This window comes from Drosophila pseudoobscura, chromosome X (genome assembly GCF_009870125.1).
Source record: "Drosophila pseudoobscura strain MV-25-SWS-2005 chromosome X, UCI_Dpse_MV25, whole genome shotgun sequence".
NCBI classification, from domain to species: Eukaryota; Metazoa; Arthropoda; class Insecta; order Diptera; family Drosophilidae; genus Drosophila; species Drosophila pseudoobscura.
This window is the reverse complement of record NC_046683.1, coordinates 54,167,113-54,189,871: the sequence shown is the minus strand read 5'-3', so window position 1 is coordinate 54,189,871 and position 22,759 is coordinate 54,167,113. Positions and strand designations below refer to the sequence as shown.

Genomic DNA, 22,759 nt, shown 5'->3' with positions numbered 1-22,759 from the left:
TAATCAAAGACAAAAACAACGACCAAAAGTGGTTTATGTTTGTTTAAGGCTCGCGAAAGTACAGTATTGTATTGCAAAATCGGCAAAAAAAAAAAAAGTTGAAGACCGAAAAAAAATTTAATTCACTTCCACCTTGGGCTCGTCCGGGAATTGAACCCGGGACCTCTCGCACCCGAAGCGAGAATCATACCTCTAGACCAACGAGCCAGTTGAACATGGAGAGTCCTATTGTGGATTTAATGCACGGGCTTGCTCTGCTGGGGCATGCTTTGTCCGTATGTCTGTAGTCGGGTGTGAACGAGACGACTATAGTGTGCACCGGGGTTTCTATTTTTACATGCAAATTGTTGGAAATGTAATTTTGGTTGTTGTCCGTGCTAGGCTAGCTAAACCTCAAACCTTTTAGTGTGGCAAGGGTCAAGGAATTGTATTTCCGTTGCATTTAAAATTAATTCAATACAAATAAAATAAAATGTTTCAAATTTGTACAAATAGATAGGCTTGTTAAATAAAATACTTTAGAGGTAATTTAAAAAAGTATATTAAATACATTTGATTTCTCTCATTCGATCAAATTTGCAAGACTATAATTGGACCATATTGGAAGTAAATGGAGAAGAGTAGTCGATCTTTTATTTCCATGGGATTTTATTAAATAAATATGTATACATTTGGACTACACCGACTCCACGAAACCCTTTTCCTACGATATTTTTGTAACATTTAGTGGGGGTTCTCATTAAGCCAACCAAAATTCTGCCTTTCTTTAAAATTCGAAATGTAGAATTGGACTTTGGTTTGCGAATTACCTTTTGTCTTCCCGAGGGTGATGGCGACCGTATTTATTGTTGGGAGTAATAAAAATAGCACATTAGCAAGATTTGATTTTTGCACACCTACAAGAAAAAGAAAAGGCGACCCATCCGCATGCAAGCCGTATTCGTAATACGTATTACGTATACATACATATGTACGTATTTCTTATGGCGGTCTGTGGAGAAGTAGAACAGAGGCTACCCCCGATCATGTCGATTCACGATGGAAAGCAATCAGTCCCTCTGCCTGTTCCTTCGAATTGGATTACTGCTGGGTTTCACATTAGAGATTGCCCCAAAATGGTAGACTGACAAGTTTTAATTCTTATATGTGGTATACATATTTAGTATTCTAGCAAATCTATTTTAATAATCATGTGCAGTAAATCTGGATGTCAGTCAATGTAATCAAGTCCCACACTTCGGAATTCGGCAGTTTGTTCATCTGCAATAAAAATGGTTTCAATTTCGGCGAAATTCCACTCCAGAGCAAACACTCACCAATTCCTGCTTAAGTTCATCGGTTTTATCCAAGTCCCCTACCAATTTGAAGCGTTTCTGTGTGCTGAAACCGTTTTCCTTTAAAACCTGAATAAAGGACTCCAGTAATTCGGAGAATATAAATTTTAAAATACCATTTTTGGTGCCACAGTTGTTGCCTTAATGTTCCTCTGGAAAAAATGTAAAGCACTTGTCAAGCACTTATTCGCTTATGAAGAAGTAATTGTAATTCTTACCCTGGTCCGTAGTCATTCCCATTAAACACAATTTTGTGCAGTTTGGATTTATGTGCTACAACAGATCCGATCCGCGATAACGGTAACAATTCAAGACAAGATCGTGTAGCCCTTTCATGCTTAAAACACGTTTGATCGCGTTGAAATTTCCATCTGTAACCTCGATAAAGGCAGATTCGAGGTTAATGCAGTACTTTTCTATTAGTTCTCCAATTCGATCCGTTACATCACTAGATTTGATTGAAATATCCACAACAGTGGACCCGCACAGTGACAGAATAACTCTAAACTCGTCGTACGTATAGCGGAGTACAAAAGTGTCGCCTACAAAATGGCAGCAATTCAGTCGCTTGTAATTCCCTCCAACGTGGTAAGCAAATGCGCGGCCAAGCTGCGGGTGGACTTGGGCCGCTTTCACTTGCTCTTTCTCATTCAGGTATCCGAACACTTTGTCAAGGGTCTCCAGTGGTAAATATGGAAGCATGTTGAAGCTTTTTAGCAGAGAGGCCGCAAAGACGCTGACTGTGCGTTTTCAGCGTCCCGTCCAGTGGAAATAGATGTCCATAAAGTCTGCTGCCAATTTCCTCAGCAGCAATCGTTTCTCGAATAGCGGAGATTCGGAGATAGGGTAGCAAAATTTAAATGTTGTTTGGTGTTCTCCTCTCTTTCAATCGCGGCGGTTACTCGACGGCAGTTCTCTTTTTATCCTTCATTCTATGGTTCTCTTAGAAACAGCAGCAAAGATGCTGAGAGGTGCTGCCAACTTTTTATAATAAATACAGAACTACCGCTGGTCTTCAAAAAAAGCCAGATCTGACGGGAAAAAAGCATAATCGGCAGCATTCATACTGAGACGACTCTCTCTCTCGCGCTCAGCAAATACGAGCGCTCGTGTGAAGAGCAGGGAACAAACGAACGGGACTAGACACTACTTTGGTGCGTATTTTGTCTTTTTTGTTGTGATCTTTTCTATTGGCATACATACATTTTGTCTGTTTTCGCACACATGCCCATATATACAGATGTATAAACAAAGAACTTAATTTTTTTTCGATGAATTATCTTTATTGATATGATGACTTTTTTTTTAATCTTTTATAAATATATAAGTATTGGTTTTTTTTCGGTGGTCTCGGACTAGTCAATTGAAGTGTTAATGTTTACGCGCTTCACAGCACTAGTGAGCACCGTTACTTGAAATGAAGTGCGTTTTGCAAAAAAAAAATTTCTGAGGGCGTCATTTGCGTTTTGCGTGCTTAGAAAATTCCCGATCAGATTTTTATTGGGATAGGTAAGCGGTGTAGATTATATTTACATATATCAACCATTAGTTGAGGTCGGCGCTGTTCTTATAACCGAAAATCGACTTGTGAATCACAAGAAAAATGGGTAAGATTTGCATTTAACACAAATTTGCGGCTAATTATTACAATTCCGGTATCAGAGAGACCGATCGGAATGCAGTTTTGGAAAGTCTGAACTCGGTTGACGTACCATAAACCCGCTCCAGTCACCAAACAATCATGGCAATATATGAGGATATCGAGTCCGATGTGCACAATTCATTATTAGACACGCATACGTGAGCGTCCAATAAAGGCCCCCGAATGTGTTCGCTGCCACCAGTACTTCCATGGACGCCTTGCCGCAATATGCGAAAAGCAACCAGCGGTGAGTTCTGGCCTAGGTTTTTTTTACTGTTGGAAATGGTCTAACATCACATCAGGCGAGTGTTTCTTCTGTAAGGCTGATCACGCCAAGATGTGGAACCTGGGATGAGTTTGATGCTCGCCACCAGCCCACTTAATCTATGTTTCAAAAATGTATTGATCGTGTTGAAATTGGTCAGTGTCTAGTCAAATAATTGATGTCTGTGATTTTTTTTTGTCGAGGAGGAGAGCATTTGTTTATATTATTCTATACTTTTAGCTTTAACCCATATAACAAAATCGTCCGACACCCACGAGCACACAGGCCAGGGCTTCTCCTCTTCGGAGCGACATTTATGAAGTGCTCAAGTGTCGTCGTTGGCCGCTCACATTAGCTGGGGCAAAAAGGAAATGCAACACGGGCATGACTGCTATAAACCCTTATGGCCTAGTCACACCAGCTTGACACTGCAGCACCGCACGAGAAGCATCAGCACACCCCAGCGGAGTGACTTAACGCTAAGTAAGTGCATTGAATTGAAGTGCCGCTAACGTTTTTATGCTGGCTTCCCTTGTTTTTTCTTGCAGAGAGGAATTTTAAACGCCTTCAGCACCTTTTGACGGAACGACTGCTGCAGGATGAGATCAGCAGAAGCTTTGTCAGCGCACTGACACTGGGTTGTGGCCACTTCCAGCTGAGTCATATCAGGTTACTCTAAAATATTTCCATTGCATTATTTGTGCACTTGTATTAACCTATCTATCATCTCAATTGCAGTGCGGATTCAATGCTCAGCTCTCAGCGGCAGCGCCCCCCCATTCAAATCAGCGAACAAATTCATGTCACCGATAACAATTCAATCACTTAAGAGTTCAACACATTTTGGAATCGCTTTACAATGCCCCAAGAGCACCCCATGGGTCCAACTTGCAAGTTGTACCCGCCGGACACATTGCGGTGTCGTCCTAGCTCCTTCTGGGCACAACTCTAGCTGGTAAGTGCAGACGCTTTAGATTGCATTTGCTTCTGCTTATTTTCTTTTTTCCCTTTGCTGCAGTTTCCTCAACAACTTGCAAATCCATTCAATGGATTCACTTCTGCTTCTGCTTCAACTTTTACTACTTCTTAGAGATCCGCATTCTGGTGCTTCAACAGGCGGCTCTTGGCTCCTGATAAATCAATGCTGCAGTGGATAGAACGAAGCCTCTGGCCTGGCTCTCTGCTGCTCTCGACTTCGTTTTGTCTTCGACTTGAATGGGGTCGCAATCGTTGCTATTAAGTCCGCCCAGGACTTTATTTGGCTTGCACTTGAGCATAAGTTATAATGATCTGCATCTGTATGGTAAGCCGTGCTTGTACTGCCATTTTGTGGCTCAATAGCTGTACTTAACAGGTAAAAATCTTGACAAATGCTTGTGGAGCTGCTATTGGTGCACGACATGAAGTAAAGGACTTATGCATAGCTTGTGTGGACTTGTAAAGTGCGTTAAGACTGTTTAGCGCGGCATCACTAGGTACGTCTGATTGTATTTCAACAGCTTTATGTGTGAAAAACTCTTTGTTTGACGATTTCCTAAGCTATATATATATATTTAATCGGCAACTGTAATCATTATATTCTCTAAGGTCTCCTAATGGAGTTTAACCCTCTTAAAATACTCTCAATTTGTATTTCGTGTAGTTTTTAATGCCCTTTATTTCTGTCTGATAATCCATGCCGTTTCCAACAGCTGCATCTCTTAGTTGTTAGTGCTTAACTATAGATCGCCATTTCAATGGATAAGAAAACAACATCTACAGCACTTCCTCGACGCCAACATCCGGCCATTCCTTCCTTTGTATCTCATTTCAAAAACAGTTGGCCCTCCCGACCTATACGAACGCTTCTAGCGTTGACAGCAACAGCAACTCACCAACTGGACAACAGTTCAGACTCGGTCTACGACTCGACCTCAGTGGCTGCCTGCTGTTCTAGCAGTCCCCTCTTTGGCCTCTGGGCACTTTGGAATAACTTGGACAATTGCTTTCATGCTGATTTCGTTTCGTTTCGCTTCGAGCCTCTCTCACTCTCGGGCTAAGCAAAGTTGCTTTTAAACTCATTTAAAGTTGCTCATGATGGCGGCAGCTTAACCATGTATTAGCACTATTTTAGAGGATGGCCATGCCAGGACTTTTGTTGGGGCTAGGGTAGGGCGAGGGCGAGGGCGAGGGGTAAATATTCCAATTAGTGTTGCTGCCCCAGATTTCGTTTCCTCAGTTGTAGTTTTGTGAATAATACAATTGTTTCAAATATTCATGGATGTCTGGTCTGGTCGCCTTGTCTTTAATAGAAATGGTGGATACGATCGATATTTAACTAGATATTAGGCAAGGCATTATTCACCTTATTACACATATAATATATACTTAACACATTGCCAATTTATGGGGCATTTCCCATGGCGACATTATGCAAAATGTGATTGTTTTTCTACCATACTTATTCTGTATTAATATCCCTTGGTTTTTCCTTAGTTCAGAGCCTGCTTCCTCCTTTAAATCAGATGGTTGCACCCTTTATGCTACTCCCGGCTAAAGAATAGACAAAGATGAGACTTGAGTACCCCTGAGCCTGGCCATTGTGCTCCGTGCTTGGGTGTCCTCCATGCTCCTTGCTTGACTGCAGTTGCCCTCTTTCCATTATTGAAGTGTGCACTTCCGCTAAATGGTATTTGGGGCAAGCACATAAGCTTACCCTCTGCCCAGCCCACTCTTGTGTCCCCCTGCCTCTCCTCTCGGCCAATACTGGCGCTGTATTTAGTGGCACTTGCAATTTTTATGGCAAACAATGAAAGGGAGACACCAGACTGAGCACAAAATGTGTGCCAGCTGGGAGAGGGGCCCCCCATATACATTGACATTGTTCCGCTTGTGGCAGGCTTGGATGGGGAGATTTGCATTTATTTGCATGCCATCCTAACGGAGGCGCGAATAAAGAGATACATTCCCGAACTATGCCAGACAAGGCCTCTTCAACATCTGCTGCTGTTTGTTAATCCATTTGTAAATTGCTTTAAAATAGTAAACAAAAATGGTGATATTCGATATTATCTTTGCAGATTATGATCCTTAACTTACTCCAACGGGAACCCATGACAACAGGGCATACTGCGTGCTTTGAAAGCTTATCAGGATCGCCAGCGTTGTTCAGGTTGTCCCAGATCAAAGCATTCCCTTTTTTGGGCTCTACAGAAATCTTTAATTTGGGAAAAACCACGGCTCCTCCCAGCCGAACGTCGCTTGCCTGAAAAGAATGGGAAAACAACTCTAAAAGATTCCTTCATCGTTCAGATTCAGATCACTTACGTAGAGTAGAACTGTGGCCAAGACATCGCCTCCCCATTCAGTAAAGTAGTTTGCCTGTAAAGAAGGATCTGCATGGGTAAAATTACCTTGCTATGAAGGAACTTACTAACTGGACGTTTGGTTAGGTCCACATAATCATAATGGGCATTAAAATATCCACCCAGACCATAGTTGGACAAGTGCAAGGCGTTGTTCCCCTGCACCTCCAGCCCGGTCATGTCCGCTATGCGGCGATTGATGCTTGGGGAGAACGACTCGGAGTTGCCCTGGAAGATGTGCAGCTTCAACACCCGATCCTCAGGCTCTGGCTTGACCCGCTGATCAGAGTGCATCCGAGTCCAGCCATCCTGCATGGTGGCATTTTTGTTGGCTATATCCCGCATTGCTCTCAATTCTTTCTCGTAGAGTACCTCGTGGTAGAGAACTATCAGCGGTTGCTGGTTAAGGACTTCCATTTTGAGTGGAGCTAGTAAAAGAAAGGCAGAGTACTCTCGGTTATATCTGCAGGCTAGTGGAGGGGAGGACTTCCTCTGCCACTGTCCACGACAGCCGCGCTCTAGCCTGGATGGTTTGGGCTTGTGCTTAGCAGCCTCCTGCTGTAAGATATCCGCATCTCCGGCAAGGTATTCGTCTATGGCGTCTTTGGTGCTCCGATAGTTGGCCTCGACCGCCACTTGATTGGCGAGTGTCTCCCATTCGGGATTTATCTTGTTTGGCATAGCCAAATAGAAGGCTAAGAAGAGAGACTGGACTAATTGTAATTATTTTATAAGCAACCCGATGGCTTACCCTCCATGACCAAGGCCTTGGCATACTTCTTGTAGATCTTTTTCCGCTTCAGCCCCAAAACCTTTTCATAAAGTTTCCCCTCAGAACTCTGGTGTATTCTGAGGGCCGTGCGATACCAAGGCGTACATCTGGCGAATTGCGTTTGATTGTAGTAAAAGTCAGCCAGAGCAAAGCAATCGGGAGCAGTCAGTTGAGAGCTGAAAGAACAGTTCATTTACGTTTTGCATTTGGAGGGGAAGTATAGTAGGTTTAACTCACCCAAAGTGTTGTCCCAATAGGTCACCTTTGGCCATGTCCGCTGCCTCCTGATCGTAGAAACTTTCGATGCGCGCGAATCCCTTGAGTGCCACTTGAAGATCCTCGTTACTTGGTCCTGATTTCAATTTCTTTTCCATTGCGTTTGTGGTCTTGGTGGCTATGGCCGTCCTTAAATATTTCAGCCACTTGGGCCAATCCTGATTGAGGCGTCGCAGCAGGGGAAATGCATTGAGCGGATTTCCCATAAATTCCTCCCTTTCCTCTAGAGTTGTCATGGCTTCCCTCTGCAGCATCTGTTGAAAACTGCAAATGGAATGGTAACCTCTGATATATGTTAAATAGTGCCTACCATGACTTACAGTTTTATAGAATCCAATTTTGTTTGCATAACTTGGACATAGGACTCCAGGTTGTCTTTTAAAGAATCTTCCATTTCCAAAAGCTTCACCATGCTCAGCACAGAGGAGCTGTAAATCATCTCTGTGTCTTCCATCTGTGTATCTTCTATGGCAAGATTTTGATGTAAAAGTAGCACTAGCAAATTGAGTTTGAACAGGAACCTCATCTTCATCTTGGCTTTGGTCTACAACTGCCACATTTTCGCTTTAATTTCTTCACACTTACCATCTGAAATCTCAATTTCCATGGTTCGTTAGTTAGAGTTTACTGCATTTCCTTGTTCCTCGAACACTTTGGGAAAGAAAGATTATGCAAAGATTGACTTCTTGATATTTTCAGAAGAAATCTATCCTCTGGCTCTAAAAAGGTATCTGTTATATTTATTTGTTAAGCTTGATCTGATATTTATTTTCTATATTTTCAGGTGCTTTTAACCATACAAAAAGTGTAATATTCATTGTATTATATTATGGACTTTTTTCGTTCTTCCGCGGTTTGCAAGGCATGACAAACATTTGAGGGACAATATGCAGCCATTTGGTGAGAGCTGGAAAAATGTGTATACATATTATATAATGCAAAAATACCAATAATATAGTGGACCTACTCCATCTATCCCCTACGATTACAGGGCATACCGAATGCTGACTTCGAGTATCTATCCGGCCATCGTCGTACAAATTATACCAGAACACGCTGCTACCCTTTCGGGGGAAAATCGAGACACGACTGCGAGGAAAGACGGTGGCACCACCTTGCGGCACATCGCTAGCCTGTGGAAGATGGAAGCGAAACTGTAGAAATCTTCCGCGAAGCACGGCAAGTACCTACATAGAAGATAATGCTGCCCAATCGATCGCCCAAGGTTAGAACATCCGGGGTCTCGTAGCCATCGGAAGTGTAGTCGTAGTGGGGCTTGAAGTGGGTGCCCAGGCCATAATTGGCCACCTGCAGATCCTCCTGCGGTGGGAAATCGAAGTTCGTCATATCTGATATGCGTCGATTAACGCGCTCCTTGATGGCCGACTGTTCCCTCCACCAGGTATGACGACATACGATGTCCCTGATCTTTGTACTATTCGCCTCCTTTTGGTCTGCCCAGCCATTACTCATCTGCCCAGATCGCCTCTTCATTTCCTCAATTTCTCGGTCCGAAAGAACTTCGTGGTACATAACGATATAAGGATCGTGGTTCACCTCCTCCATTTTTAGCGGGGCCAGCCTCAGGAATGGTGTCGTAGTGAAGTTGTATCGACAGACGAGCTTCGTGCGCTTTGGGAAGAGTCCGCGACAACCGATTTCGTAGGGGGTGGGTGCGGGCTCAAAGGCAGACATTTCTCTCGACATATCATCATCTGTTTGATTCAGTAACTCCGCTATAAATGCCTCCAGATCTGCTGGACTTGCCTTTTGTATCGTTGCCTCTGTTATATTTAGAACATTTTGGATGCTCAGAGATAGATTTCCTGTGCTTAGTCCTGGAAATGAAAAGGATTAAGTGAATAGCAGGAAGCGTTTTCCAGCACATACCATGTATAATGGTGGCTTTGGCATAGTTCAGCTTCAAGTCCTTGAGTGGATCCCCCAGAATCGTGTTCAATTCCTCAGCATTCGGTTCGGGCTGGTGCTTGATAGCCATTCGGTACCACATAGAAGCACGGAAGTAGTCGCCTTCTTGGAACTTGTGCTGGCCAAGGGACAGGCAGTCCCGAATGGATAGTTGAATGCTGATGTGGGGATGGGGTTAGGTTTTGGGTGGTTTTCTTAGCTATGGGATATTCACTCGTATTGCTTGTCCAGCAGACGGCCCTTGGCCAGGTCTTTAGCTTCCAGAGCATAGGTCCTTTCTATCCGATTCATACCTATCAGGGCCTCCTTCATATCCTGACTGTCCGGTGCCTTGCCCAGAATATCATCCAGTGCTTGGAGCTCGACTATTTGGTATGTTTTTATAAGAGATTCATCGAATGTCTTGAAATTATTCCTTACCCCTTCCCACAGTCGTATTTATGTAGTGGTGCCATTTGGGCCAATCCTGATGCGTGCGTCTCATCAGTCCAAAGGCATTCAAGGGATTGGATACGTATTTCTCGCGTTCAGCTAGGGTTCTCTCCGTTCCCCGATCCACAGAGTCTATTAGACTTAAGAGATTATGGATTTCCTTAGCAATGGAATCTTTTTAAAGCACATTTACTCACTCTTGTAATGTATTAGCTTTAGCAGACAGCAGATCTGTGTAGTTTTTCAGGTTCTCTATAAACTGCATCTCTAGTTCCAACAGCTTTAACAAGCCCACTGTGGAGGAGCTATACCGTTCCCTATTCTCATTGTATGGCTTCTCCTCAACGTCCTCGCCAATAATGGGACTTAAAAAGATTAGAGCTGTGAGCAAACTTAGAAACTGTTTCATTATTACTGACTAGAGTGACTACTCTCTGACTGACTGACTGACTCGTTCTACTAAAAGCAGGGCAATGTCGTTAATGTCTAGATAATTGATTCCATATGCATCAAAGGAGACGTTGCTTCCATACGAAATCCAAAGAACCAGATCCGTTCTGCTTCACTAATTTATTTATACATCTTTAGTTCCCGTAGATGGTTAATAGACTTTATAACAATATTATGATGGGGATATCTGGTTGATTTGTCTTCCTTTTCTTCGAGGACTTCTTATTACATGCATTGCACATTTATGGAAACTATTTATTTACACTCTTTGAGACACTTTCCTTGGCTGGCAGGGCAGGATAAACATCTGAGGAACCAAGTGCACCCACTTGGTGAGAGCTGAAATGGAAGGCACAAATGTGAAATCAAGAAAACCTGAGATTGGGCCACCTACTCCATCTATCCCCTTCGATTACAGGGCATGAAGAGTGCAGAGTACGTGGATCTGGTTCGCCGTCATCGTATAAATTAAACCAGAGCAAGGCGCTACCCTTTCTGGGAGACACAGTGATATTGATTGATGGAAAGATAGTGGCCCCACCTTGCTGCAGATCGCCTGCCTGTTGAACATTGAAAAGGAAATTTTAAAGGATCTCTGGTACGAAAGGTCGTAAAATACTTACATAGAAGAGTATGGTGCCCAAGGGACCACCCATAAACCAGCCAATATCATAATTTTCGGGCGTGTAGTCGTAGTGTGGCCCGAATATAGTGCCTAGACCGTAATTGGCGACATTTAGCTCCTCCTGTACAAATAATTGGAAGCCTGTAATGTCTGTGATCCGTTGATAGATGCGCGCCCTGGTCGTCGTCTGCTCCCACCACCAGGCATGACGCGCTATGATCTCCCTGATCTTATTCTCCTGCTGTGGCTCTGAAAATCCATTGATCATATTCTTCGACTGCTTCTTGAGTTCCTCGATCTCCCTATCGTATAGAACTTCGTGGTACAAAACGATGTAAGGATCGTGGTTCACTTCCTCCATTTTAAGAGGTGCTAGTCTAAGGAATGGTGTCGTGGTGAAGTTGTATCGACAGACGAGTTTCGTGCGCTTTGGGAAGAGTCCGCGACAACCGATTTCGTAGGGGGTGGGTGAAGGCTCAAAGGCAGCCATTTCTCTCGAGATATCATCATCTGTTTGATTCAGCAACTCCGCTATAAATGCCTCCAAATCTGCTGGACTAGCCTTTTGTATCGTTGCCTCTGTTATATTTAGAACATTTTGGATGCTCAGAGATAGATTTCCTGTGCTTAGTCCTGGAAATGAAAAGGATTAAGTGAATAGCAGGAAGCGTTTTCCAGCACATACCATGTATAATGGTGGCTTTGGCATAGTTCAGCTTCAAGTCCTTGAGTGGATCCCCCAGAATCGTGTTCAATTCCTCAGCATTCGGTTCGGGCTGGTGTTTGATTGCCATTCGGTACCACATAGAAGCACGAAAGAAGTCGCCTTCTTGGAACTTGTGCTGGCCAAGGGACAGGCAGTCCCGAATGGATAGTTGAATGCTGATGTGGGGAGGGGGTTAAGTTTTGGATGGTTTTCTTAGCTATGGGATATTCACTCGTATTGCTTGTCCAGCAGACGGCCCTTGGCCAGGTCTTTAGCTTCCAGAGCATAGGTCCTTTCTATCCGATTCATACCTATCAGGGCCTCCTTCATATCCTGACTGTCCGGTGCCTTGCCCAGAATATCATCCAGTGCTTGGAGCTCGACTATTTGGAATGTATTACTAGAGATTCATCGAAAGTCTTGAAATTATTCCTTACCCCTTCCCACAGTCGTATTTATGTAGTGGTGCCATTTGGGCCAATCCTGATGCGTCCGTCTCATCAGTCCAAAGGCATTCAAGGGATTGGATACGTATTTCTCGCGTTCAGCTAGGGTTTTCTCCGTTCCCCGATCCACAGAGTCTATAAGACTTAAGAGATGATGGATTTCTTTAGCAATGGAATCTTTTCCAACCACATTTACTCACTCTTGCAAAGTATTAGCTTTAGCAGACAGTAGATCTGTGTAGTTTTTCAGGTTCTCTATAAACTGCAACTCTAGTTCCAACAGCTTTAACAAGCCCACTGTGGAGGAGCTGTACCGTTCCCTATGCTCATCGTAAGGTCGATCTGGCATACCCCTGCCAATAGTTTGACCTAAGACAAGAAGAGCTGTGATAAGGTTTAGACGACGTTGCATTTTTACTGAGTAGATGATAAACTAAATACCATTTCATTAGAACAAATTAGCTACACGAATTAGCTAAGATTATATTTGATTTGATATGGAATTTCTCTGGAATTTCCAACTTTATTTACATGCCATAGAAAGGAGGAAAATTGCAATTTAGGACGTCCGTTCCCCTGCCCGCGGACTACAGGGCTTCAGAAACATTTGTGGCCATTGGTGGAGCCATTTGGTAATTGCTGTAAGAAGGCAATCGAATGAGATGGTCTCTAGTCCCTGGGAACTTACTGGGAACACTCACTCCATCTGGAACCGGCTATGACAGGGCATATGGCGTGCAGGGATCGCGGGTCTGGGGTCGAGTCATCGAATGTGTTGAACCAGAACAAGCTGTTTCCTTTCTGAGGTGTGACCGTCACCTGGATGTCGGGGAATATCGTGGCGCCACCTTGGGGCACTTCGCTGGCCTGCAGGGGATTTAAGGTGTGAATATATGTACGGAGGGAAAGGATATCGACTGACATAAAAGATGATGCTGCCCGTGCGATCGCCCAACTCTGTGACGCCCAAGTCGTTGACGCGTTCGGTGCGGTAGTCATAGTGCGCCTTGAAGTAGGAGCCCACCCCAAAGTTGGCCAATTGGAGGGCTTTAAAGTCACTCACATCGAAGCCCGTCATGTCGCCGATGCGGAGATTGAGCCGCTCCCTGAACGGCGACGCTTCAATCAGCCATGCGACGCGTGCCACAATTTCGAGGGGCTCTGTTAAATTCGCCATTTCAGACCCCGACATTCCATTGGTCATTGGCCGTGCCAGTTGCTTCATTTCCTCCATTTCTCGGTCCGATAGAACTTGGTGGTACATAACGATATAAGGATCGTGATTAACCTCCTCCATTTTCAGGGGGGCCAGTCTTAGGAAAGGTGTCGTGGTGCTGTTGTAGCGACAGACGAGATTCGTGCGTTTGGGAAACAGTCCGCGACATCCAGATTCGTGGGCAGTTGGCGGCGTCTGGACGGTACCCAGTTCATTGCCTATTTGCTCATCACTTTGTCTGAGATAATGGCTGATGAATATCTTCACATCTCGTGGACTAGACTGGTTCAAAAAGTTGCTGGCTAATTCGTGAATCGTTTCCCTGCTCATCGAATGATCCGACAAACCAAGGCCTGTCAAATGAAAACCTGCAGATCTTTGGCTTCCCCGAGCTTGCTTCCCTTCAACACTCACCGCGTATGACAATGGTTCTGGCAAACTGAAGATCCACACCATCGAGTGGATTGCCCAGAACGCTGTTAATAATCTCGGCGTTGGGTTCGCCACTGTGGCGCAGGGCTTCGCGATACCACATCGAGGCACGTATATAGTCGCCGGATTCGTATTTGTGCTGTGCCAAGGCCAAGCAGTCCCGGACTGATAGTTGAGTGCTGTTCAAAAGTGATCTGCTGATTCAGCAGGGTATTCGATCGAATGATCGATTCCATCGATCACTTACTCGTATTGTTTGTTCTGCAGCAGGCCCCTGGCTATGTGGCTGGCTGGGAGGTCATAAGCTCTCTCAATTCGATCCATTGACTTCAGGGACTCTGTCATGTCGAAAGGTTCAGGCGCTTTAGACAGTAGCTCTTCCATTGCAGTTAGCTGTGCCACACCCAAGGGCTTCTTGGTGTAGTTCTGCCACTTGGGCCATTCCTGATGCAAGCGACGGATCAGTCCAAAGGCGTTGAGTGGATTGGAGACAAAGCCTTCCCGTTCCTTGTGGTTTTCATGCATACCACGATCCAAAGAATCGATGTACCTGAAATAAATGGAAATGTTTTTTGGACCACCGGGGTTGCCTTCACTCACATTTTCAGGTTGTCAACCTTCTCTTGCAGGACATCTGCATAGACTATGAAATTGTCCATAAATTCTCGCTCAAGCTCAAATAGATTCAGCAATCCCAAAACCGAAGAACTGTAGTAATCTTTAAAATAGTTTGCCGGATCAACAGAGTGACTGTCTTGGACTAAAACTATAAGGCAAATATAGGCGAAAAGTCTGGTCATTTTAATAGAGTTTCAAACGGGTTAAGAAACAAACTTAAACTGGCTAAAAAAAAAGTACCCATTAAGAAGCAGAAAGCGTTGGAAAATTATCCATTTCACGGCTATGATTTAGTGATTTAGTCACGTGCTTTTGGCAGGGTCTATGTAAACCTTTGGTGCTCCTCATGCAGCCACTTTACTAGGGCTGAAAATTAAGTGAAATTGAATTTTTGAATGAATGTTAATGGGAAAAACTTACTCCACTTGGAGCCCACTATAACAGGGCATGAGATGTGTGCAACACGATAGTCGAGCTCCAAATTATTATTCAGATTGTGCCACACCAGAGCACTGCCCTTTCGAGGCCAGACAGTAAATTCCAGTTGTGGAAATGAAATGGCGCCGCCGTGCGGCACTTCATTTAACTAAATTGGGGATTAATTAAGATTAAAGACAGAAAAGGAAATGCTCTTAATACTTACAAAAAACATAATTGTTGTCTGGTAATCCCCAAAGCCGGGCTAAAGGATACGAATATTAGAAGAACATTCCCTTCTTTTGTGTTTCAAGTATTAGGATACCTGTTGCTCTTCTTTCGCCAAGTTATCCATATGGTATCGTATATAGCCACCTATTCCAGAATTGTAGATACGAAAGTCCTTGTCTTCTTTCACTTGTTCACCAGTCATATCCCTAGTACGTTGGTTCAGTTGGCTGTTCTCCTCCTCGTACACCGTCACAGACTTTATATTGTGCTCCCGCCGCTTACTATAGCGGCCAGGACCCTTGAGTGAAGATAGTGCTAGCGTCATGACACGAGCGATCTCTCTCTCGTAAATGACATCGTGGTAGATGGCTATATAGGGATCGAGGCTAAGCATCTCCACCTTGAGCGGGGCAAGCCGAAGGAATGCTGTTCTAGTAGACTCGTAGTGACAGCTACGATTTCTGATGGGTGTATATAAACCAAGACAAGCGATCGTTTCGGTGTTTGGATCTTTTTTCACATACTGGAATGAAGAGCCAAAGAAATTATGCAAATATGGACCCTTTTTTCAGACTTACTGTTTCGTGGCGCTCATGCAGGTCCATTAGATTCCTGAGCTGACGCTGCAGTAGCCAGAGATCAGCATGCAAGTCGGACACATTCTCCAGTAGGGCTAATGCAGGCTTCCACAAGCCTGTTTTGCGGAGGAAACCCAATTGAAAGGCAATGGAATAATGCTGTAAACCTAACCTACCTCTTGCGGCCAAGGCACGAGCATAACTACCATAAAAATCGGATAGTTTAAAATTTAAAACTTCTCTGTAGAGATGACCATCTCTGGCCCCATCGTAGCGCTGTAGCGCTGCCTCATACCATCCGATTGCCGAATGCATCTGTTGGTTACTTTCGTGAAATTTAACCATAGCCAGGCACTCGAGTGTCGTCATGGTAGTGCTAAACAGAACCATGTACAAATATGAAGGAGCATAGGCATTCAACCTACTTGTATTGCCGTCCATTCAGCACTCCATTGGCTATATCCGTTGGCTCTAGATCATAGTGACTCTGGATGGCGTCTATGCCGCTGAGGGCATCTTGAAGGTCCTGTTCCGTGGGCTTGGCCATATCTAGTATACTCTGAATTTTGTTGAGACTATCCAAGCCCACATGATGTGACATAAATATCTCCATATGGCTCCAATCCTCATGTAGGCGTCGTATGAGCGAGAAACTGGTCAACGGATGAGCAACATACTCCTCCGGAGTATGCTTCCAAGGCACCCTTTTCAGCTGCACTTCGTCAAGAAAGCTGAGCGGAAGAAGATCGGTTAAAAATCTTTAAGAATAATTGAAAACAACCTCTCCATGCTGTTGATTTTCCACTCCAAGTCGTCCGAGTATCTGTCTAGCTGTTTAATGAACACACTTTCCATCTCCACTAGACTTATCATGGAAGCTGTGGACTGGGCATGATCTGTCATGAATTCCATTTGAACTCGAGGCAGTTTATGTAAGATGAAGCAGAGGAAGAACAATAAGCAATGCCACATGTTGCTAGCTTTGGAAATCAGCCCATCAACTGTTTATAAAACTAATGCCACATTGAGGCCAGAGATATTGCCCTGGCGAATGCTTTCGTTAGGGTAATTCAGTTCGTTTCAGTATAGATCTTTTAAGTATATGATCATAACCTGTACAGTCGCTGCAATGATCAAGTTTGCTTTCTTGCTGCCTTTCTTGTTTTCAGCTCTGGGCACCTGCATCAATGCTGAGCGATATATACCACCCACCTTTGGATTTTCTGTATCACTAGACGCCTTGCTGCCGCTTTTGAAACTGCAGGAAAAGACGGTGGCAAACCTTCGCAGCTATGCCCAAACTTTGCAACAGCAAATGGCAGATGTCCAACTGTGAGTCAATCAAAATTTAATATGAAATTTAAAATAAACAAAATATTTCTAGAGCCATTGGAATGTATGAGGATCTGCAAAGGAAAGCGACCTTAAATTCGATGAATTTAATGCATCAGTTCTCTGTGATACGTCACATGCATCTGGATTGGGCCAAGTGGCTTAGTGTTATGCGTGCCCCCAAGGAACAGATACAGATACAGATTCTAAAGGAACTGCAACCACAAATGCCCACAAATATGGATCTTGTGGAGGCTCTCAAGGGGCTCCAGCGCATACAGTATACTTGGGATTTGGAACCCGCGGACATAGCCAGAGGAAACCTACACGGCAGACAGTACAAGTGAGTGGATGGATAGTTATAAGAACCTACGTATATACCAAAAACTATAATTTAACAGCGTTAAGCGGTGGGGAGCTTTTGAGACATTCGTGCTGGGAGTTTTGTGTCAACTTCAAGGGTATTACAAGGACGCTGACGCTTGGCTGACACTGACGCGGGACAGTTACAGGCGACATCCCAATCCCAGACAGCTCGGATTCCGTCACTGGACCTATGACCACGTATTGGAGTACTTGATGCTTGCCAACATTGGCTTGGGTAAAGCATATTTCCATTAAGAAAGTGATTTTCCATCAAAAGATTACCTTTTCCAGGTAAATTTGAGGCTGCTTTGGAACATGCGAAAGAACTATTGGTACTTCAGCCTTACGATAAATTCTTCCAAGACAAAGTACAAGAACTTGGTACGAAATCAGATGAGCAAAAACCAAAATCATCATTACCCATAGATGTGGATGCGAAGCTACTCAAGAGATTGTGCCGCCAGCATCAGTCACCGCCTGCTGGCAGGCTGCACTGTCGTTACATGAGGGGAGTGGATTTTCTTCGCTTAGCGCCGCTTAAAATGGAAGAACTTTCTCTTATGCCACTCATCAGTTTATATCATGATATCCTCAGCGATGAAGAACTGGCTATAGTCAGGCGTTTGGCAAGTCCGCTTTTGAAACGGAACAAAATAACATACAGGGAAATCGACAGTTTCACGGACTACACGGCCACACGCCCCTGGCAATCAGCAGAACTAAGCAGCTCAATGCATAAGATAATTAGCTCCTTGAATAGAAGGATACACCAAGCCAGCGGCGCCAGTTCGCCTCAGTCCGATGATCTGCAAGTCAGGAACTTTGGCATTGGCGGACACTTCTTAGAGCCTCCTCCAGGGGATACAGCTGTCGTCACTGCCTTGCTTTATGTGAGTACACAGTTGATGATGTACGAAACCATCTATAATAACTCCTCCGCCATTTTAGCTGAGTAATGTCAGGCAAGGAGGTGAAATACATTTTCCCTCTCTAAATCTACGGGTCACTCCACAAAAGGGTTCGCTTCTGGTGTGGCCCAGGACAGGCGATTACCACATTGAGTGTCCCGTCATTGTGGGGAATAAGTGGGGTAAGTCTGAAATATCATTTCCATGACATCGTAACCCTTTGATTCGTCTCTTTTTAGTTGCTACAAAACAGATAGAATAGTTTATTCGGTGGTGATCCCTAAAAATGTTACAAAAATGTTTTTAAAAATTAACTTGGCTTCATATCCAAGAACAACAAAAATTTTAAGTAAAGTACCGGGTGTATGTGTAATTAAAGTGCAACTAATTGCTTAGGTCATTTAATTTTCTACGGTTTTAAGTAGGTTTGGTGTAGGTAGGTGCTTTCTTAGTAGGTTCCAAGGTTTGACATTGAAGTACCAGCGAAACCTGCCTGGCATGATACCTTTCTTGAGGCCTTTGCAGAAACTGAAGCAAGCATCGGTCAAGAATCTTCACTGGTCTATGTGAAGGTGTGGGAAAAGCCATCTAGACAGAAGGGCTGCAGATAAGCCACGGACTTTTGAAACTATAGAGGAGAACATGAAAGGGAGTCCGGTGATCGCGTCATTGCACCATTGATCTATGTATGTAATATATTTAAGCCATTTCTATTATCGAATGCTTTGTGTACTAGCTTACTTACCGAACTTTCTAGGCTTTTTACCCTCTCAGCCTTGTCCCCTTGTGGTGTAGCCCAACTGGGTAATCCTCCTCTATACTCTCAAGGTTAAGACACCGCGGAAATATCGAAGCATGAAGCATACAGAAATCATATTAGCCAAGCGTCTCACCAAGTGATTCATACAGATTTTCAAGTCAGTTAAAATTTGTTATTGCCATGGTTAAATTGTGCCTGTTCTTCCTGCTTCTAACGGCTGTTGTTTGCCTCCAGGCTAAGGAAGAGACGGATGACTACAGATCACGGGAATCTTTGCTACCCATTCCTGTAAGTGCAATAAGTTCTTGAATCTCTGTCAATTTAATATCTGATTTGATTGGGCGATTTTTCAGTTGCAAACACACTCCCCCTGAGTATGATTGGGGATATTGATGCAAGGATGGCGTGACAAAAATTTGGAAAAGCTGGAAATAATTGTAACGTAGCTCAGATTTGGGAAATAATCAAGCATGAAGCATAATGAAAACATATTAGCCAAGCTTCTCAGGAAGTTCGTCTTTCATATAGGTTTTCAGATCAGTTTTAATTAGTCATTGCCATGGTTAAATTGTGCCTGTTCTTTCTGTTTCTGATGGCGGCTGTTTGTCTCCACGCTGGGGCACAGCTTCAATATGAAGCCAAGTCGCACGACATTACCATATCCTTGGAATCTCTGCTACCCATGATAAAACTGAAAGAAGCATATGTGAATAATTTTAAAAGCTATGAGGAAGCGTTGAAGATTCAACTGAAGCAAGTGCATCTGTATGTACAACCAACATGTAGTTAAATCAAACAAAAACTGAATCATCGCACATTTTACAGAGCCATAAAGCATGCGGAGGATCTGTTGAGCGCACTAACAGCAAAGCCTGGGCACAATTTGTGGCATCAGTTCAGGCTCATTCGTCATATGTACTGGGATTGGCCGCAATATTTGAAACTGATGAAAAAAGTATTGGGCTCCAAAGAGATTGCCATGTCTCAGTCTCGATTACACGAGCAGCCCACTGGCATTGATTTTGAGGAAGCTCTAGGAGCTATTTATAAGCTCCAAACCGTTTATAGCTTGGATCCCGGAGACATGGCAGGCGGGATATTGCGTGGCAAACGCTACAGGTATGATGATAAAACTCTATGCTTTCTGGTTTCAATCCTTTCGATTCCTTCCAGTCGTAAGAAATGGGGACCGAGCGAGTGTTTCATGTTCGGTCTGGTAAATCTGTATATCAAACACTACGAGACAGCCGAATATTGGCTGGAATTGGCTCTCTTTTACTATGATGCCCATCGCAATCAAAAACAGTTTGACACAATGGTCATGAAATATATCACTATTTTGGAAATGCTTGTTGAGGCCACAAAGGGATTTGGTTAGTTGAACATTTGTACAGAATAACTTTAGAATATGAATTTGATTTCCTTCCCGTATCGTAGGACGTTTTTCCGCATCTATTGAGCATGCCCACGAAGTACTTTCCATTCAGCCCGATCACCAGTATATGCTGAAGCAGTTGTCCAAGCTGCAGCTGCTGGAAAGTCAGCCCTTTAAACGTGCCCAACCAGAAGAAGATGTTTTGCACCTACACAATCTAAAAACCTTGTGTGCAATGTCGTATCCTCGAAAAGTAAATGATGTCCATTGTCGCTACCTACGATCCACGCCGTTTCTACAGCTTGCACCCATCAGACAAGAGAATTTGGATAACGAAGCGCACGTTTACTTATATCACGATCTCTTCAACCATGAGGAAATTGAGGCATTGAAAAGTTTAGCTAGACCCAAACTGAAACGCCAAAAAATTTCAAGCAATTTCACCTGCAAGATAGCCCAGTTGTCGAACTCTGCCCAAGATATCATTCGCACTGTGAATCGACGCATTCAGGATGTCAGTGGAATGGATATGAACGAAAAGGAAATGCTACAGGTTGTCAATTATGGGATCGCTGGCAGATACGATCTTGATGACAGTGCGGGTTCTGCAGCTACAGCACTAATTTTTGTAAGGATCTATTACATTTTTGGTGCTGTATTTAATTCAACTCAACCTTTTTAACAGATGAGCAACGTGCAGCAAGGCGGAGAGACAGTCTTCCCCTTTCTCAGCTTACGCGTGAAGCCGCAGAAAGGTTCTTTGCTGCTATGGCGGAACACCGATTGGAGTGTCTTGCACAATTCTTGCCCTCTAATAATAGGGAACATGTGGGGTGAGCTTATTAGTCTATATACATATATGCATCGTTTGGGCATACTAAAGCTTAAATTTTAATAATTTCAGTTGCAACGAAGAAATTGAATTAAGCACATGGCAGTTCTGGTTAAGTTCCTGAAACGATTTATCGTTTGAATGTGTTTTAAATAACAAAATTAAACTTCTCTCGCTTCCTATCTTCGGTCGAATCTCTCTTTTTTTAGTCTGTTTAGCATTAAATCCATATACGTTTTCGTTAATCAGACAATTCCGTAGTATTCCCCATACCATTTGAAAGCACTTTATCAACTGCGTCAGATGTTTTTCATGTCATCTTGATTGCCTTTTGTGGGTGATATATATTTCTAAAACAAATATGTGCAGGGAGAACTTTTAATGTGTCTCCCATAAACCATTCAAATGGTCCGAATGCCATGCATTCCAACTGAATTATAATGACGCGACACTTAAACCATAAAAATGGCAAATTCACACTTGCCAGTGTGTGTGTGTGCTGTGGGTCGAATGGATGGATGGATTTATACGAACCGCCCCCAAGGGCGGCTATATCGGTGCCTGTCTGGGTTCTGGTGCTGATTCGGATTCAGGTTCTTACGCCACAGCTGGCTGGGCTGCCTTTGTCTTTGCGTTGCCTGACTGTGTGTCTGTCTGTCTCGGCTTTCGTTGCAATCAATTCCTCTTGAACAAACAAATCACTTAAGGGTTCTTTGGTCCGCTTGTCTGCGCCCAGCTGAAATATGGCTGCCAGACTGCCATTCAAAATCAAATGCAGGAGGAGCATGTGATAATCGTAGGCAGATGCTAATGCTTTCGCCAAGCAATTTTCGACATTAAAAAGCAATTTATGCTAATAAGCTCCATTTGACAGGACGCCAATTTGACAATTGTTTGTTAACATGATTGTACATCTCAATTCCAGATGATTCTCCAGCCAAGCATCATCGCAGATGAAGGCTAAAGTCCTGTCGAAATTAATATCCCTTTTGTCTCGTGTGTGCCTCGCGAACTTTGAGTTTTTTTTTTTGTTCATTTTGATTACCATTCATATGGGTATTAAAATGTCATGTATGAATGCCTTTCTCTATCCCCGCACCCGTACCAGTACCCGTAACCGTAACCGTACCGATTCGCGTGTGCGTCACTGCACGCAATCTATATTCATGGCACTGATGCTGAAGTATTGAAATGGTTGGACGGGTTCATTGTCTATTAGAGTGTGGATTGGAATGGGTTTCGTTTTTACTCCAAGGAACTCATAGTCTGTTCTCTACTCGTATACGGATTAAATGGGGAAAAGTAATCAGAGTGATGAATGGGCTGCTATGGACATTTTATATTCCAACTCTTAAATTAATTTGTTTTTCCATTGGTTTCGTGCAATAATTATTCTCTCCCACACACACACACACACACACACACAAAGCACACAATTGTCGCATTATTTTCTGTATTTTGGCTTAAAGGTAT

The 22,759-nt window shown here is 43.6% G+C and overlaps 6 protein-coding genes, 2 long non-coding RNA genes and 1 other non-coding gene across 16 annotated transcripts; 3 read left to right on the top strand and 6 right to left on the bottom strand.

Annotated features, from left to right (window-relative positions):
- Nucleotides 1-135: 135 nt before the first annotated feature.
- TRNAP-CGG (transfer RNA proline (anticodon CGG)) lies at nt 136-207 on the bottom strand. The gene has a single exon. It is a non-coding gene; the product is annotated as a tRNA-Pro (tRNA).
- Nucleotides 208-1,098: 891 nt separating this feature from the next.
- Nucleotides 1,099-2,649, bottom strand: LOC26533175 (uncharacterized). Its single transcript, XR_004469817.1, has 3 exons — nt 1,553-2,649; nt 1,317-1,486; nt 1,099-1,260 (listed from the first exon to the last, which is right to left on the bottom strand). It is a non-coding gene; the product is annotated as an uncharacterized lncRNA (long non-coding RNA).
- A 65-nt stretch (nt 2,650-2,714) lies between these two features.
- LOC26534394 (uncharacterized) lies at nt 2,715-8,643 on the top strand. Of its 2 annotated transcripts, XR_001453236.2 has the most exons (9): nt 2,715-2,941; nt 2,997-3,223; nt 3,482-3,724; nt 3,790-3,910; nt 3,980-4,196; nt 4,260-4,544; nt 4,596-4,716; nt 8,418-8,533; nt 8,625-8,643. It is a non-coding gene; the product is annotated as an uncharacterized lncRNA (long non-coding RNA). The 2 variants fall into 2 exon arrangements; XR_001453237.2 differs by lacking the exon at nt 8,625-8,643 and having other exon boundaries at nt 4,260-4,539.
- Nucleotides 6,122-8,194, bottom strand: LOC4813005 (prolyl 4-hydroxylase subunit alpha-1). 2 transcript variants are annotated; one of them, XM_015187886.2, is made up of 7 exons: nt 7,954-8,194; nt 7,595-7,897; nt 7,337-7,533; nt 6,654-7,280; nt 6,548-6,615; nt 6,320-6,485; nt 6,122-6,252 (listed from the first exon to the last, which is right to left on the bottom strand). In XM_015187886.2, exons 1-7 carry the CDS (start codon nt 8,163-8,165, stop codon nt 6,194-6,196), a joined length of 1,632 nt encoding a protein of 543 aa, XP_015043372.2. In that variant the 5' UTR covers nt 8,166-8,194; the 3' UTR covers nt 6,122-6,193. The 2 variants fall into 2 exon arrangements, with proteins under 2 accessions (XP_015043372.2, XP_001353987.4); XM_001353951.4 differs by having other exon boundaries at nt 6,548-6,601; nt 6,658-7,280.
- On the bottom strand, nt 8,391-12,645 carry LOC6900824 (prolyl 4-hydroxylase subunit alpha-2). 5 transcript variants are annotated; one of them, XM_033382079.1, is made up of 8 exons: nt 10,192-10,447; nt 9,983-10,134; nt 9,777-9,927; nt 9,524-9,720; nt 9,433-9,471; nt 8,825-9,372; nt 8,601-8,766; nt 8,391-8,540 (listed from the first exon to the last, which is right to left on the bottom strand). In XM_033382079.1, the coding sequence occupies exons 1-8, from the start codon at nt 10,401-10,403 to the stop codon at nt 8,461-8,463; spliced, it is 1,545 nt and encodes a 514-aa protein (XP_033237970.1). In that variant the 5' UTR covers nt 10,404-10,447; the 3' UTR covers nt 8,391-8,460. The 5 variants fall into 5 exon arrangements, with proteins under 5 accessions (XP_033237970.1, XP_033237968.1, XP_002135183.2 ...); XM_033382080.1 differs by lacking the exons at nt 8,391-8,540; nt 8,601-8,766; nt 8,825-9,372; ... (3 more) ...; nt 9,983-10,134; nt 10,192-10,447 and adding exons at nt 10,546-10,783; nt 10,839-11,004; nt 11,068-11,603; ... (3 more) ...; nt 12,213-12,364; nt 12,422-12,644; XM_033382077.1 differs by lacking the exon at nt 10,192-10,447 and adding an exon at nt 12,422-12,645 and having other exon boundaries at nt 8,825-9,471.
- A 57-nt stretch (nt 12,646-12,702) lies between these two features.
- LOC6900822 (prolyl 4-hydroxylase subunit alpha-1) lies at nt 12,703-14,682 on the bottom strand. Of its 2 annotated transcripts, none has more exons than XM_033382081.1 (6): nt 14,470-14,682; nt 14,117-14,419; nt 13,852-14,048; nt 13,144-13,790; nt 12,910-13,088; nt 12,703-12,860 (listed from the first exon to the last, which is right to left on the bottom strand). In XM_033382081.1, exons 1-6 carry the CDS (start codon nt 14,667-14,669, stop codon nt 12,809-12,811), a joined length of 1,578 nt encoding a protein of 525 aa, XP_033237972.1. In that variant the 5' UTR covers nt 14,670-14,682; the 3' UTR covers nt 12,703-12,808. The 2 variants fall into 2 exon arrangements, with proteins under 2 accessions (XP_033237972.1, XP_002135181.2); XM_002135145.3 differs by having other exon boundaries at nt 12,923-13,088.
- A 34-nt stretch (nt 14,683-14,716) lies between these two features.
- On the bottom strand, nt 14,717-16,727 carry LOC6900821 (prolyl 4-hydroxylase subunit alpha-2). The gene is made up of 8 exons (XM_002135144.3): nt 16,495-16,727; nt 16,139-16,444; nt 15,890-16,089; nt 15,714-15,829; nt 15,230-15,658; nt 15,131-15,169; nt 14,908-15,073; nt 14,717-14,853 (listed from the first exon to the last, which is right to left on the bottom strand). Exons 1-8 carry the CDS (start codon nt 16,683-16,685, stop codon nt 14,810-14,812), a joined length of 1,491 nt encoding a protein of 496 aa, XP_002135180.3. The 5' UTR covers nt 16,686-16,727; the 3' UTR covers nt 14,717-14,809.
- A 92-nt stretch (nt 16,728-16,819) lies between these two features.
- Nucleotides 16,820-19,570, top strand: LOC6900820 (prolyl 4-hydroxylase subunit alpha-1-like). The gene is made up of 8 exons (XM_002135143.3): nt 16,820-17,045; nt 17,098-17,388; nt 17,447-17,646; nt 17,703-18,301; nt 18,360-18,501; nt 18,559-19,005; nt 19,077-19,367; nt 19,433-19,570. Exons 1-6 carry the CDS (start codon nt 16,843-16,845, stop codon nt 18,579-18,581), a joined length of 1,458 nt encoding a protein of 485 aa, XP_002135179.3. The 5' UTR covers nt 16,820-16,842; the 3' UTR covers nt 18,582-19,005; nt 19,077-19,367; nt 19,433-19,570.
- Nucleotides 19,571-19,604: 34 nt separating this feature from the next.
- Nucleotides 19,605-21,473, top strand: LOC4813266 (prolyl 4-hydroxylase subunit alpha-2-like). The gene is made up of 6 exons (XM_001353950.4): nt 19,605-19,844; nt 19,905-20,198; nt 20,253-20,452; nt 20,517-21,082; nt 21,140-21,287; nt 21,359-21,473. Exons 1-6 carry the CDS (start codon nt 19,639-19,641, stop codon nt 21,379-21,381), a joined length of 1,437 nt encoding a protein of 478 aa, XP_001353986.4. The 5' UTR covers nt 19,605-19,638; the 3' UTR covers nt 21,382-21,473.
- The last annotated feature ends 1,286 nt before the right edge of the window (nt 21,474-22,759 follow it).